Below are 16,390 nucleotides of genomic sequence, written 5' to 3' on the forward strand. Positions count from 1 at the left end.
GAGATGGGGTCTTGCTATGTTGGCCAGGCTGGCCTTGAACTTCTGGGCTCAAATGATTTGCCCACCTTGGCCTCCCAGAGTACTGGGAGTACAGGCATGAGCCACTGCACCCAGCCCACAGTACACTTCTAAAATCAAGCTGCTTTCCTTACTATAAAACACAGATTCACTCTAGAAAACACAAATAACCTTAAATGTCATAAGGAACAAAGTATCATCTGCCCATCATCCATCCACCTAAAAGTGATGCTGCAAACTTTTCTTCAGAAGCATCTGTGTCCTGCCTGATGGTGCGGCACTGGTGAGACAGCAGGTGTTTTTAGTCACAGTAGGTCCTGGGGGCTGGCTAATGGCACTGGGGAATGGCCAGGCTCACCTTCTGTAGTAACTTCTGGGCCTTTTCTCCAGGTAACAGGCGTAAGCCAGCTGTGGCCTTGAGGACCAGAGGGGTGGCCTTCCAGAAGTCAAATGGAATGTCCTGTTTAGCAACATCCAGTAGTTCCTGGATTCCCTGAGCACTCTGTGAACATGGTAAGAGCAAAGCAGGGTTTGTCAAATGCAGCATACAGGGTCACACGTGCTGCTTCCACCCTTTTGGGTTTTTTTGGTTTCTGGAGACAGTCTGTGTTGCCCAGGCTAAAGTGAAGTGGCTTGATCACAGCTCATTTGCAGCCTCGAATTCCTGGGCTCAAGTGATCCCCCTGCCTCAGCCTTCCAAGTAGCTGGAACAAGGGCGTAAGCCACGATGCCCAATTAATTTTTAAAAACTTCTGACCGGGTGCGGTGGCTCACGCCTGTAATCCCAGCACTTTGGGAGGCCGAGGTGGATCACAAGGTCAGGAGATCAAGACCATTTTGGTTAACACAGTGAAACCCTGTTTCTACTAAAAATACAAAAAATTAGCCAGGTGTGGTGGTGGGCGCCTATAGTCCCAGCTTCTCGGGAGGCTGAGGCAGGAGAATGGCATGAACCTGGGAGGCAGAGCTTGCAGTGAGCCGAGATGGCGCCACTGCACTCCAGCCTGGGCGACACAGCAAGACTCCATCTCAAAAAAAAAAAAAAAGAAAAGAAAAGAAAAAAAACTTCTTATAGAGACACTATGTCTCTGTGTTACCCATGTTGGTCTTGAACTCCTGGCCTCAAGCCATTTCCCACCTCAGCCCCACAAAGTGCTATGATTAGAGGTGTCAGCCACCATCCCTGGCCCTTACTTTTATACAATTTTTTTTCCTGATTTTCAAAATCTGCAGGAAACAGTGACGCAAGTGGTACTGGCAGGTGTGTGGGAACACAGGGACCAGGTGAAACACGGCAGGGGGAGGACAGGTCAGGAGAATGAGCCTGTTCTCCTGTAGAATAAGCTTATTCTACAGGAGAACAAGCTGTTCTACTGAGCCTGGTGACCTAAGCCCACATCCAGACCTGTGCCAATCCTCACGGGCAATCTCAGGTGAGCCTCAGCTTCGCTGGACATTGCAAAGGTGTGGCACTAGGCAATTCTGGGGTCCCTCCTGGCACTAAACCCCATGACACCTACATCGAGGAGTCACTTCACCTGCCAGAGTGCTGGATCCAGAACCCAAGGCTAGATAAGGCCCTATGTTGGTGTGTGCGTGAGAGTGAAGGCCTGGGAAGGCAGCCGGGTGTTGTAGACGGCGTGATTCTGTGGGGACACGTGGGCCGCATCTGTCCAAGAGAAAAACACATTCCTCCTATCCAGAAATCCCATTCCAGTAATTCATCTTGGGAGGCTGAGGTGGGAGGATCACTTGAGCCCAGGAGGTCAAGACCACCCTGGGCAACACAGCAAGACTCCCATCTCTACAAAACATTTAAATATTAGCCGGGCATTGTGGTGTGCACCTATGGTCCCAGTTCCTCGGGAGGCTGAGGTGGGAGGATAACTTGAGCCCAGGAGGCAGAGGTTGCAGTGAGCTGTGAATGTGTCACTGCACTCCAGCCTGGGTGACAGAGAGAGACCTCATCTCGGGAAAAAAAAAAAAATAGAGAATTCATCTGGGAGATGCCCCTTGCATGTGTGGGTAATGAAGCATGTGTCAGGTGCAGCCTTTTTCTACTGTCAAGAGAGAAAGATTGGACATTATCTAAATGTCCTTCAGAAGGGGACTGGTTCCATTAGATAAGTGTGCAGCATCCATGCAGTAACATTCAGCCAAAAAAACTAAGGAAGCTCTGCACATGCAGACATAAACGCTGTCCAACTATCCTGCTCAGCAGCAAAGCCAAGGGCCTCGGTACGGACACCACCATGGGTGTGAGGTAAAAATGGGGAGAATACAGATGCCTCTGTTTACATACACATCACCCAGCCTCAAAGGATGCTAAGAGAGCCAGGACGTGGGCCTCCGAGGCAGCTCGGAGCAGGAGGGACATCTGTGCTGTCACCCTGGAGGGCGTGGACATTTGTCCCACTTGAATGTGTGTCACCTACTCAAACAACTAAGGCCTTAAAAATCCTAGGAGCTTATTCTAAATTTATCTAATTTAATCAGGTTTAACTGTAAGGTCACTCTAGAATCACCAATTTCAATTTCTTTTTTAACTAAGCTACAGGAAAGCAAGGCTTGAACTACATCGTCTGAGACCATGACACATTTGTGGACAAGAGCAATGTACTAGCTCATGAATTAAGAAATGCCTGAACCAAAAGGAAGTTACAACTCTCTCCATAGCCCATTTTGTGGGTGCCTCAGTAGAAAATCAGGCATCCTGCAGTAATGCATCCTGCATTAGTGCAGCTGTAAGCTTTAAGGACTTGAGATAGAAGTAGCAATGATACAAACTTACATAAATCATTATTTGACAATTTTAATTAAATTTCTATTTATTTGGTTTTGTGGATTTTGCATAATACATTGTTTTTGGATGGGGTCGGAGTCTCACTCTGTCCCCCAGGTTGGAGTGCAGTGGCGCAATCTCGGCTCACTGCAACCTCTGCCTCCCATGTTCAAGTGATTCTCCTGCCTCAGCCTCCCGAGTAGCTGCAACCACCACGCCCAGCTCATTTTTGTATTTTTAGTAGAGATGAGGTTTCACCATGTTGGTCAGGTTGGTCTGGAACTCCTGATCTCAGGTAATCCACCCGCCTCGGCCTCCCAAAGTGCTGGGATTACAGGCGTGAGCCACTCTGCCCAGCCCGTAACATGTTTTTGATTTTTTTCTTTAGATATAAGGTCTCACTCTGTCACCTGGGACACAATCGTGGCTCACTGTAGCCTTGACCTCCCAAGCCCAAGTGATCCTCCCACCTCAGTCTCCCAAGTAGCTAGGATGACAGTGTGTACCACCATGCCTAGCTGATTTTTAAATTTTGTAGTAATGGGGTTCTCACTCTGTTGCCCAGGCTGGTCTTGAACTCCTGGGCTCAAGAGATCCTCTTGCCCCAGCCTCCCAAAGTGCTGGGATTGCATGTGTGACCCACCAGGCCCGGCCAACAATAATTTTTTATTTCAGTCAATGTTTGCTATCTTCAATCAGAAACCACATTAAAAATGTATTATGCAAAATTCACAAGACAAAATTAGTGTAAAAATATGAATAAGTAAACTGTCAAATAATGATTTTTGTAAGTTTGTAGGATTTGTGCTTCTGACCTGTACCAAGACCCTGGGACCCCCAGGTTGGAGAACTGAGCGCTGACACGGTGGAGTCAGAGGATGGAGCCAGGTGGGGGCGCGTTCTCCTCTGGGCTCACGCGCTGCACACCTTCTCTCATCTGACCATCCCAAATGGCGTGAAATGCCCAGGCAGCACCGTCAAAGCCCCCTTCCCTTGTGAAGATAGCCTACCACATTCAAACGAAAATAACTGGCTTGAACACATTCCGCAGTTGAACAGGGAGACACGGGAGAGGATCCTTACCTTTTCAACATCATCAGCATAGGCAGAAAGACCTGGCTTCAGTGCTTTGAAGGTTTCATGGGTCAAGGTGGGAGTTTCTAAGGGGAAAACATGTTGAAAAGGGTACAACTATGAATACACACATGAGAACACATACACAACTAGCCACACTTTTTAAAGTGAATACAATCACAACTAGCCACACTTTTTAAAGACAGACGCTGACAATACAGACCAATCCCCAAGTGGCAGGGGCCCTTCAGCTACTCCTTGTCTAAATTCTGACTCTTTGTTCATCAGAACAAGATGAGTATAATACCTAATGTCTTGGCCAGAACGTTACTTATTATTTTTTAAAAATTATATTTATTATAATAATTTTTTTTAAAAGAGATGGGCTCTTGCTATGTTGCCCAGGCTGGTCTTGAACTTCTGGGCTCAAGCAATCCTCCCATCTCAGCTTTCTGAGTAGCTGGAACTACAGGTGCAAGCTACTGTGCCCTGCATTTTACTTTTTAAGAATCCAACTTTACAGCCGGGCACGGTGGCTCACGCCTGTAATTCCAGCACTTTGGGAGGCCGAGGTGAGCAGATCACGAGGTCAGGAGTTTGAGACCATCCTGGAGAATATGGTGAAACCCCGTCTCTACCAAAAATACAAAAAAATTAGTTGGGTGTGGGGGCAGGTGCCTGTAGTCCCAGCTACTTGGGAGGCTGAGGCAGGAGAATTGCTTGAACCCGGGAGGCGGAGGTTGCAGTGAGCCAAGATCACACCACTGCACTGCAGTCTGGGCAACAGAGCGAGACTCCATCTCAAAAATAAAAAAATAAATAAAAAATAAAAATCCAACTTAACTGAAGATAATTTACATATGAAACAACTACATCGGTGTTAAATTTTAACACAGTTGGCCAGGCGCAGTGGCTCAAGCCTTTAATCCCAGCACTTTGGGAGGCCGAGACGGGCGGATCATGAGGTCAGGAGATCGAGACCATCCTGGCTAACACGGTGAAACCTCGTCTCTACTAAAAAATACAAAAAACTAGCCGGGTGAGATGGCGGGCGCCTGTAGTCCCAGCTACTCGGGAGGCTGAGGCAGGAGAATGGCGTAAACCCGGGAGGCGGAGCTTGCAGTGAGCTGAGATCCGGCCACTGCACTCTAGCCTGGGCGACTGAGCGAGACTCCGTCTCAAAACAAAAAAAAAAACAAAAAAAAATTTTAACACAGTTAATTCTTGCCAATTCAATAAACAGTGGAATAGGACAAGTGACTTCAAACTGAAAATAGGAACACCATTTCCTTGATTCTGAAATGAATTTATTATAGGGTTCTCAAGATTAGGGTTTTTTCTGCATTTTAAAAAATGCAGTACTATTAGGAGTGGCATGAACTCATGCGTACAACAGGGAGGAATACTAAATTCAGACATGAAGACTGGACCAGAAAAGATCAGGGACAAAACTTTTCGCAAGGTCTTTTCTCTCCAAAGAGAAAACCCTGGGACATGGCTCCAAAAGCATCGCAGGCTGATGTCTGTTGCACACTTAGCTTCGAAGAAGCTTTACTTTTTAATTAATTATTAATTTTTTTAAAGTTCCATTACAAAATTTTTTTTGAGATGGAGTTTCATTCTTGTTGTCCAGGCTGGAGTGCAATAGTGTGATCTTGGCTCACTGCAACCTCCGCCCACCAGGTTAAAGCGATTCTCCTGCCTTAGCCTCCTGCGTAGCTGGGATTACAGGCTTCGAAGCCACTTTTAGAGATAAGCATATATGGCATCTAAATATTTCACTACTGTAATAAGTTAAAAAATAAAGCAGATGGAGTCAAAAGTAAATACAATACAGCACCCAGCTTTGGAGACAGCAGCTAGAAGTCTCCAGCGCCAGCAGAACCGTGCAATGCCAGGATGGTGTCTACCCCACAGGTTCCAGGTCAGCCAAGAAGAGCGTGGGACACCCAGGGGACCTGCCTGACAGGAGCTGCAAACTCTCACTGGCTATGGCTAGAGACACATGGAGGGCGAACCTCAGGGTCACGGGCAAGAGACAGGCATCAGGGAACCAAGGGAAGAGGGTGGTCGGAGAGCAGAGGAACGGGTGGCAAGGGGGACCCCTCAAGAGAAGTCACCCATCCCGGCCTGAGGCCCACCCTAGAAGCACAGCCAACGGGGTCCAGGCTCCAGCTCCCTTCTCCAGCTGAGACCCCTCTCGGCTGTTGCCCCTGGCCATCTTGGCCCACCTGGCAGCTCCTGGTCAAGCCCAGGAGCCTTTGCTATTTATCTGGCTTTCCTGATTTTCTGCCTCCCATGGGCCTGAATCTGGGGATACTTCCTGCCTGAACTCCCCACAAAGCCCCAGACAGCCACTGGCCTAAATCCTGGTCCTAGCCACCTGACCTGCTGGTGAATGTGGGGAGGGATGGGCCACCAAACACCCTCAAGGTCTCAGCTGTCCTTCAGCATGATCACCACTCACTAGTGTAAGAATGATCTGGGACTCCCAGGAAATTCAGATGCTTGGACCCCAGCCTACATCGGCATCAGCATCTCTGGGAAATTGCGTTTAGACAAGCTCCCAGGTGAGTCTGCGGCAGGGGGCCTGGCCAACACCGTAGCACAGGGGAGAAGATCCCGAGAGCCCTGCCATGAGAGGCGGGTACCTCTGGGGGGCCGGGCGAACTGGAAGACGTGTACTCGGGTGCCAGTGCTTCCTGCATCAAACATGATCCCGTAGAAGACCTCGTGCCCGTCTGCAGCTGTCCCCTGGGGACTGTGGGCCTGCTGACCCCACCGGGTCCCCGGGGCTGCCCTGGTGATGCTGAAGAAGGCCTGGGTGGCGGTGGCCCGGTGCCACTTGATGTAGGCAACATAGATGAACAGGCCCACACACAGCCCCAGGGGGTATGCCACCTTCGCCACCCGCAGGCTCCCGTGGTTGGATATTTTTCTCATCCTTGTCTGCCAAGGACCGTGCTGCGGCTGCTGGTGGGAAGGGGGAGAGGCAGGAAGAGCACGTTAGGGTGCCAAGTTCCAAGGAGAGTCAGACGTCCCCAGGTCTAGGGACAAAATGTTCAACCTGAAACCGCTCCATGTTCCCCCCAGGAATCAGAAGCTTCATTTGATCCTCATAATGATTCCAGAAGGTGTGATCCCCATCTCACAGAAGAGGAACTGAGGTTTATAAAGGTAGGACAGCCTGCTCAAGGTCGCACACCTTGCAGCTGCTGACCTGGCGCACAGGCCACAGCTGCTGGCTCCTCCAAGGGAGGGTCCCACCGGCAGCTTGGGATACATGGTGATTTATGTAAAAAAAGCCACATGTAAATGGTGTTCCCAAACTGTTCATGGGAACAGAAGCACATATCTGATTCAGTCTTTCAATCCTCAGTTACACTTCTATTCAGGCAATTTACTTTTCGAAAGGTTTAAACTCCAGCCCTTGGGCAACTACTGAGAGCCCCAGACAAACCTGAAAAATGTAGCTCGTTTTTCTGGAAGTTTCATAACGAATACCTTTTTTCATTCACATAGCCCATTTCTGCCAAGGAGAAAATACTGTCTGTATACTTTCAAAGCCTACAAAAATTCTACTAGCGTACCAAAACTTCATTGGGTACCAATATTTTGGATCAATACACCCAAAATGAAAGCATTTGTTCAAGTTTCATTGGCTGCTCCAGTGTGAGGCAGCATGTAGGAGCCTGAGGCTTCAAAGGACAAGAAGCGTGGGCCGACTCTAGGGCCGCCAACCCTGGGGAACGTCCATCAGCCTATCCCCCGCTCACTCTCTCGGTCGGTCCTGGTGAGTGGCCACTCCGAGGGGAGCAGGGGTCAGGAGGGTGCTGGGCTGGAAGGGGTACCGGTTCTGCCTGCAGCCACGTATGACAGTGGGCAAGATGCCCCTCGAGGGGGCCAGCCTCATCTGTAAGGTGGGGCTGCTCATGGGAGAGCCCCTCGTGACTTTGGGGATTCAGTGTGCTCAGAACAGGCTGCAGAGAAAGCACGTGCCACACACGGGCTTTACAGAAGGGCAGCAGGAGGTGACATCTCTGTGGAGCCAAGGACAGCATGGCTGCACTGCTGAGGAGGGGGCAGTGGCAGTCCAAGGGGCAAGTCAGCAGCGACCTGCACTACCTGAGGCTGTCTGGGCACAGCAGAATGGAAGGACAGGGCCCGTGGGGCAGAGCACAGGGAGCAGGCCCTTCCTGGCCCCTCCTTACTGAGGCCCCACCTGTGGCCACAGCTGGCTATTCTCAGGCCCAGAGAGGTAACACAAGCACTGCTATAGTGCCCCGTGCCGAGGGAAGAAGCCTCACCAGTGGCCTGGCTACCCACACTGAGGCAGGAGACAGGAAAACCACCCTTCCTTGAGCATCTGCCATGGGCAGGGCTGCAAAAAGGCTCTCCTGGCAGGTGCCAAGGTGCAGCCCCTCCCCAGCCCTATTTTGGGCCTGGGTCCCACCACACTCAGGAGCTTCCTACAGCTCTCAGGATCATGTTGCAGCCTCTGCCTGGGCCTGTTCCTGCCGGCCCCTGCTGCTTCATCATGATCTTTTGTCCTTGCCCACAGTGCTCTGAGAACAGTGCCGCCTTCTGCCCCTTGAACTCAGCCTCTCCCTGCCTCAGGCCCCTGGCACAGACTGATACCCATTCCCAGAATACTTGTCCACCACCCTGGCACCGTGTTTTCATTCTGAAACCTCCACTGAAATGTCACTGCCACCCCCTTCCCGGATGCCCCCAACCTCCACATACCCCATCACATACTCTCTGAGCTCCCTTTACCCACCACCAGCTGTGATGAAACCAGTATTAATAGACCTGGTTCCTGTAGGTCTGTGTCTCCCGTCTAGGCCGTGAGCCCCCAGGGCAGGGACTCAGTTTGTCTTGTGCTGCTGCTGCCCAGCATGGTATCCAAGCCCTTCTTTAGAATGGAAGAGGCTGCTCCTCCACCCCTGCACCTTCTATAACGTCACCAGACACACAACAGAATCCTGTAGAAAATCCATTAACAGGGAGAGGACACAGCAAGACGGTAAAAGAAGCTCAAAGGCCCTCATTCTCCCACAGAGAAACATTAAAAACAACTAGAGACTGGTTAAAATATTGCATAGGAGCTCTGCAAAACAGGCAACGATCTACAGCAACCAAGAGAATGCCCAGCCCAGAAGCAGCCACATTCAGGATGTCAGGAACTCTGGGGTGCTTCGCTGGCTCCCGCCCCATGCCTCCCCAGCACGGTGCCGCCTGATGAAAGCAGCAGCCCAGTTCCCAATTCCTTCCCTTGACCTGGAGGCAGCGGAGCGGACCTTTCTGCAACATCCTAATCTGTCTTGGGCTGCCTGAGGAACAGATCTCTGTTTCACCTGACTCTGAGCTCAGAGCTCAGATAGGAAGTCAGGGAAATGGTTGTGGGCACTGCTAGGCAAAGCTGTAGGGTGATTACAACCCCACGCACACCTGGGGCAAGAATGACAGGTGAGAAATACAGTAGAACATCTCAAGCCCAAGGAGGGACTGGGGGAGACTTTGGGAAAGTAAGATGTATATGTACTTAAAGCTTTATAAAAGTTTAATGGAGCCAACAAGGCAAATAAATTATGTTCTGGCAGACATTAAGACCTGCTTTCTCTTACAAAAAAGAAAAAGGGGCACACATTTTATCAAAATTTGACAATTCAGAGTTAAGGGTACTGAGATTAAGCTTCAGAGCACCAACTTAAACAAAACAGCAATGAAAAATTGGTTATTCAACTTGGAAAGAGGAACTAAAACCAAGCCATAAAGGGGAGATTAAATATGTGTTCCTTGATCTCAAAGTCCTTTTAGGAACAGGACTTCCGGGCATATGTGAGCAACACATCACACCACCAAACCCCAATTCCAGAATCGAAACTTACAACGATAGAAAAACAAAGGTAACTCCGGGCCGGGCGCGGTGGCCCACGCCTGTAATCCCAGCACTTTGGGAGGCCGAGGCAGGCGGATCACGAGGTCAGGAGATCAAGATCATCTTGGCTAACACAGTGACACCCTGTCTCTACTAAAAAATACAAAAAACTAGCTGCGCGTGGTGGTGGGTACCTGTAGTCCTAGCTACTCAGGAGGCTGACACGGGAGAATGGTGTGAACCCGGGAGGCGGAGCTTGCAGTGAGCCAAGATTAAGCCACTGCACTCCAGCCTGGGCGACAGAGCAAGACTCTGCCTCAAAAAAAAAAAAAGAAAAGAAAAGAAAACGAAGGTAACTCCAAATACATTTCTTGGTATATTCCAAAGGGAAGCTTGAAGATATTTTTAAATAGTCACGAACATGGGGAAATTGAAAAAAACACATACACAGGCCCAGGGAAGATGCATCCTCAGAAGAAACCTGAGGAGACTTCAGCCTTCATCCTGAGCTGATCGGTAGGCTTAGACAGATCCTGCTATTTGGTGGGGGCCATTCCCAAAACAGAGTTAGTCTGCAAAGACTGCGACATGGAGCTGTTTTTCAAATGCCCAATGTTGAGCAAAAAACTCACAAGGCATACAAAGAAACGGGAAAACACAGCTCACTCAGAGGAAGAAAATGAAGCGGCAGAATCCATCCCTGAAGAAATGCAGGCACTGGACGTACTTGACCAAGACTTAAAAATGACTATCTTAAATATGCCTTTTAAAAGAGCTGAAGGAAAACAGATAAAGAATGAAAATAAATCAAGAAAACAACATATGACAACAAAATGAGAAATTATAAAAAGGAATCAAACAGAAATTGTGGAGCTGAAAAATACAAAACTGAACTGAAAACGCTGACCGGAGAAATTTGAGTCGGCACAGGAATTAGCAAACTTGAACACAGGACATTTGAATATATCAAGCCAGAGGAGCAAAAAGAATGAGGAAAGTGAGCAGAGCCTCAGGGACTTAGGGGCCTCCCTCACATGCACCATGCACATTATAGAAGTCTAAGAAGGAGAAGAGAGAATGGGGCAGAGAAATTATATGAAGAAAGAATAGCTAAAAACCTCCCAAATTTGACCAAAGACATGAATATAAACATCCAAGAAGCTCAGTAAACCCCACACAAGATAAACCCAAAGAGACCCACACTAAGACACAATGTAATCAAACTGTGTAAAGACAAAGGCAGAATACTGAAAGCAGCAAAAGAACGGCTCATAATGTATAAAGAATCCTCAGTAACACTGTTAGCCAATGTCTTCCCAGAAACCTCGGAGGCCAGAGGCAGTGGGACGATACACCCAAACTGCTAAAAGAAAAAAAAAAAATCCGTCAATGGAGAATTCTATGTTCAGCAAAACTGTCCTTCACAAATGAGGGAGAAATGAAGACACTTCCAGATTAATAAAAGATGTGGGTGTTCACTGCCACTAGATCTGCCCTACAAGACTGCTAAAGGGAGTCCTGGAAGTTAAAACAAAAGGGCACTAGACAGCAGCTAAAAGCTGTAAGAAAATACAAACATCTCCAGCAAAGGCAAATGGAGGGACAAATTTAGAAACTAGTATTAGTGTACAATTGGTCTGCAACACTACTTAATATTTTCTTCAGGATTTCAAAGATATATGCATAAAAATAATTACAGGTTTATGCTAATGGATGCACACCCAATACAAACAGATGTAATCTGTGACATCAATAACAAAGTGGGGGTAGATGGAATTGTAAAGGAGAGGTTACTGTGAACTGACTGAAATTCAGTTGATATCAATTTAAAATAGATTGCTATAACTTCAGGATGTTATGCATGCAATCCCTATGGTTGTAACCACAATGAAAATATCTGTAGCATATACAAAAAAGGAAATGAGAAGGGAATCAAAAACAGAACCTACAGATAATCAACTAAATATAAAAGAAGGTAGTAATGAAGGATAAAAAAAGGTATAAAATATATACAAACAACAAAATAGCAAAAACAAGTCCTTTCCTATGAGTAATTACTTTAAATATAAATGGATTAACTCGTCAATCAAGAGACACAGATTGACAGCATAGATTAAAAAACAAAACCTGACTACAGCTGACCCTCAAACAGCATGTGTTTGAACTGTACAGGTCTACTTATATCCAGATTTTCTTCCACCCCTGCCACCTCTGAGACAGCAAGATCAACCTTTCCTCTTTCACCTGCTCCTTAGCTTACTCAACATGAAGACAATGAAGATGAAGACCTTTATGATAATCCACTTCCACTTACTAAATAGCAAATACATTTTCTCTTTCTTATGATTTCTTATTATAATAACATTTTCTGTTCACTAGCTTACCTCATAGTAATAATACAGATTACAATTCATATAACATACAAACTATGTGTTAATCAACTATTTATGTTATCAGTAAGGCTTCTTCAACAGTAGGCTACTAGTTTGGGAGGCGAAGGCGAGAGGTTTTTTTTGAGCCCAGGAGTTTGAGACCAGCCTGGGCAGCATAGGGAGAACCTGTCTCTACAAAAAATCAAAAAATTAGCTGGACGTGGTGGTGTGCGCCTATAGTCCCAGGCTCCTTGGGGAGGCTGAGGTGGGAGAATCACTTGAGCCCCAGAGTTCAAGGCTGCAGTAAGCCATGATTGCACCACTGCATTCTAGACTGAAGTTACACTTGGATTTTCAACTGCAGGTGAGGGGTTGGTATCCCTAACCCATATTGTTCAAGGGTCAGCTGTGTATTCTATCTACAAGAAACTCGGTTTAGATCTAAGAGCACATATGGGCTGAAAGTAAAAGAACGGAAAAGAGTGAACGCAAGGAGTGACCAAAGGAGAGCAGGGGTTGCTATACCAATATCAGACAAAAGAGACTTTAAGTCAGAAACTGTCACAAGAGACAGAGAAGTACATTATATCATGATAAAATAGTCAATTCACCAGGAATATAAAATGATTGTTAACATACATGCAACAAACATCAAAACCCCTAAATATATAAACCAGACACTGATAAAATTGAAGAGAAACAGACAACTATCAATAATAGTAATATTATTATACTAGGAGACTGAAATGTCTCACTTTGAATAATAGACAGAAAAATGAGACAGAAGATCAACAAAGAAACAGAGGCCTCCAACGACACTACAGAGCCAGAGTGTAACAGAACAGCCTACGCGCAACGCCAGACGGTGGGCTACAAAGCATGCCTTAATGCATTTTACACACTACAGAGCGAGAGCGTAACAGAACAGCCTACGCGCAACGCCAGACGGTGGGCTACAAAGCGTGCCTTAATGCATTTTACACACTACAGAGCGAGAGCGTAACAGAACAGCCTACGCGCAACGCCAGACGGTGGGCTACAAAGCGTGCCTTAATGCATTTTACACACTACAGAGCGAGAGCGTAACAGAACAGCCTACGCGCAACGCCAGACGGTGGGCTACAAAGCGTGCCTTAATGCATTTTACACACTACAGAGCGAGAGCGTAACAGAACAGCCTACGCGCAACGCCAGACGGTGGGCTACAAAGCGTGCCTTAATGCATTTTACACACTACAGAGCGAGAGCGTAACAGAACAGCCTACGCGCAACGCCAGACGGTGGGCTACAAAGCGTGCCTTAATGCATTTTACACACTACAGAGCGAGAGCGTAACAGAACAGCCTACGCGCAACGCCAGACGGTGGGCTACAAAGCGTGCCTTAATGCATTTTACACACTACAGAGCGAGAGCGTAACAGAACAGCCTACGCGCAACGCCAGACGGTGGGCTACAAAGCGTGCCTTAATGCATTTTACACAATCCAAACCATACAAAGCATCTTTTCCAGTCACAATGAGGTGACACCAGAAATCAACAGCAGAAGGAAAACTGGATAATTCACAATCATGTGGAAATTCAGCAGAGCACAACCTTAAACAACCAAAGAGTCAAAGAAGAAGTCATAACGAAAATCAGAAAATACCTTGAGATAAGTGAAAACAAAAACACAACCTTCCAAAACTTACGGGATGCAGCAAAAACAGTGCCAGCAGGGAAATGTGCCAATAGGAAAAGCTATAAACACTTGCTTTAGAAGAGAAGAAAGGGCTCAAACAACCTAACTGTACACCTTAAATAACTACTAAAAGAACAAACTAAACATAAAGCTAGAAAAAGGAAGAGGAAAAAAGGAGGAGAAAAAAAGTAAAAAACGAGGAGGAAAATAATAGATTAGAGGAAGATAGAGAATAGAAAAATAGAGAAAATAAATGAAACTAAAATTTGGTTCTTCAAAAGTCAACGTAACTGTCAAACCTTTAGCTAGACTGACTAGGGAATAAAGAAAGAAGACTCAAATAGCTGTAATCTGGAATGAAAGGGGACATTACTACCTATTTTACGGAATAAAAATGATTATAAGAGAGTACTATGAACAACTGTATGCCTACAAACTGGATAACCTAGATGAAATGGACAAATTCCTGAACACAAAATCCACCAAGATAAATAATAAAGTATTTGGCAATGATTTCTTAGATATGACACCAAAAGCACAGGCAATCAAAGCAAAAATAAACAAGTGGAATTACATTAACTAAATGGCTTCTACCCAGCAAAAGAAACAATCACCAAAATGAAAACACAACCTACAGAACAGGAGAAAATAGATAAACAGTACATCTGCTCTGAAAGGGGTTAATAATCAGAATATATAAAGAACTCTTAAAAGTCAACCACAAAAATCTGATTAAAAAATAACAGATAAAAAGCATACAAAAAGAGGCTCAACATCATGAGTCATTAGCAAAATGCAAAACTGCAATGACCTATCACACCATATATCAGGATGCCACTATCAAACAAACAGAAAATAACAAGTAGTAGTGAGGATGTGGAGAAACTGGAACCCTTGTGCTCTGCTGGTGGGAAAGTCAGATGGTGCAGCTGCCTTGGAAAACAGCATGGAGCTTCCTCCGAAAATCAAAGCCAGAACTACCATATGGTTCAGCAATCCCACTTCCAAAAGAGTTGAAAGCAGGATCTTAAAGAGCTACACACTTACATTCACTGAAGCATTATTCACAACAGACAAGACAGAAATAATCCAAACATCCACTGACAGATGGATACACAAAATTCAGTTTAGAACTGAATTGAATTTTGAATGAAATATTATTCAGTTTTAAAAAGGAAGGAAATTCTGGCACATGCTACAACATGGACGAGCCTTAAAGGCATTTCACTAAGTGAAATAAGCCAGTCACAAAAAAACAAATATTGTAGGATTCCACTTACATGAGTTACCTAGAGCTGTCAAATCATACAGACAGAGAGTAGAAGGGCAGGTGCTGAGGGCAGGGGGGTGAGGAGGACTTACTGGGTAAAGAGTTTCAGTTGGGGAACATGAAAAGGTTCTGGAGAAGGATGGTGATGGTGGTTGTGAATGCACTTATTGCCACAGAACTGTACATTTAAAAAGGGTTACATTGGTAACTTTTGTGTTACGCCTATTTTATTGCAACTTTAAAAAAAATCCTTCAATGGCTAGGCCAGGCAGGTAACAGAAATAAGTTCTGTTGATATAGGACTTAAGGAACTCTGTGGGGTGAGGGATGGGGATATAGAGAGCAGGGCCCACCCACTGTGTCAAATACAAAACGTTTTACAGTTCTGATCACACTCACGCCCTACTCTCTCAACGAAGGAGACAGATCATGCCTTACTAAGATTCTTCCTGCTGAAATGTGCTGGCGGAGCTCCTCCCTTGGGCTCCTGGCTGCTCTGCCATTTCCATAGCACATGACATGTGCAGTTCTTCTTCCAGGCCCCTCTCGCTCTGGTTAGATGCCACCTACTCCAGGAGTAGGGACCAGCCCCCATCCCAGAACCTCCAACACCCAACACAAAACCAGAGCCCAGCAGCAGCTCAGCCAGCACCTGTTGAAGGGGGTCTGCTGATGGCTCAGCAGTGCCCTGAGGGGGAGAATGGGCAGTAGGAGGAAGATGCAGGCATCACAGATGCCACAGGACTGGGTGATGGCCATGAGCTGAAACAGGTCATCTGGGAAGGGACCGTTTGGCAGGAGGCAGCAGTGATCAGGTTTTCAACATGCTGAGTTTGATATGCCAGAGGGACATCATTGGGAAACAGGACAGGCCTTATGAGAGGTGACAGGTTTGGGGCTGGTCCAGAAATAGGATGGACTCTATGAGAGGTGACAGGCTTGGGGCTGGTCCAGAAATAGGATGGACTCTATGAGAGGTGACAGGCTTGGGGCTGGGAATGATGCACATTAAGGCAACGTTAGCTGAGATTGGGAGAAGAGACGTGGCACTAGGAATGCCCATTCCAAGGTAGCGCCTCTCATACCACAACAGTCTCCCTTCCTTAGTGGACTATAACCCAAAGTTTCAGGTTTCTAAGTGATCATCAAATGTTTAATTAAATTACAGTATTTATAGAGAAAGTTCTGAAACAATCCAGGGATGAATAGTGAGGACAAAAAGCAATAGTAACACCCTACAACTGTGAATATGTTTAATAAAATCCTTTTTATGTAATCAAGTTTTTTTTTTTTTTTTTTTTTTTTTTGACAAAA

The 16,390-nt window shown here is 46.4% G+C and overlaps 1 protein-coding gene across 9 annotated transcripts in view; it reads right to left on the reverse strand.

The window, feature by feature from the left end:
• Window positions 1–16,390, reverse strand: part of ENTPD6 (ectonucleoside triphosphate diphosphohydrolase 6) — a 33,640-nt gene that overhangs the window by 12,902 nt on the left and 4,348 nt on the right. For 3 of the 9 annotated variants that reach the window (XM_017862542.1, XM_017862545.1, XM_017862543.1), the window contains 3 exons: window positions 6,526–6,847; window positions 3,884–3,960; window positions 377–520 (listed from right to left, as the gene is read on the reverse strand). In XM_017862542.1, the coding sequence (XP_017718031.1) occupies window positions 377–520; window positions 3,884–3,960; window positions 6,526–6,847 (543 nt within the window). Of the gene's footprint in view, window positions 1–376; window positions 521–3,883; window positions 3,961–6,525; window positions 6,848–7,334; window positions 7,404–16,390 lie in introns of all 9 variants that reach the window. The other 6 variants (XM_017862539.1, XM_017862544.1, XM_017862546.1 and 3 more) reach the window with 4 other exon arrangements.

This window comes from Rhinopithecus bieti, unplaced genomic scaffold (genome assembly GCF_001698545.2).
Source record: "Rhinopithecus bieti isolate Rb0 unplaced genomic scaffold, ASM169854v2 scaffold_56174, whole genome shotgun sequence".
NCBI lineage: Eukaryota > Metazoa > Chordata > Mammalia > Primates > Cercopithecidae > Rhinopithecus > Rhinopithecus bieti.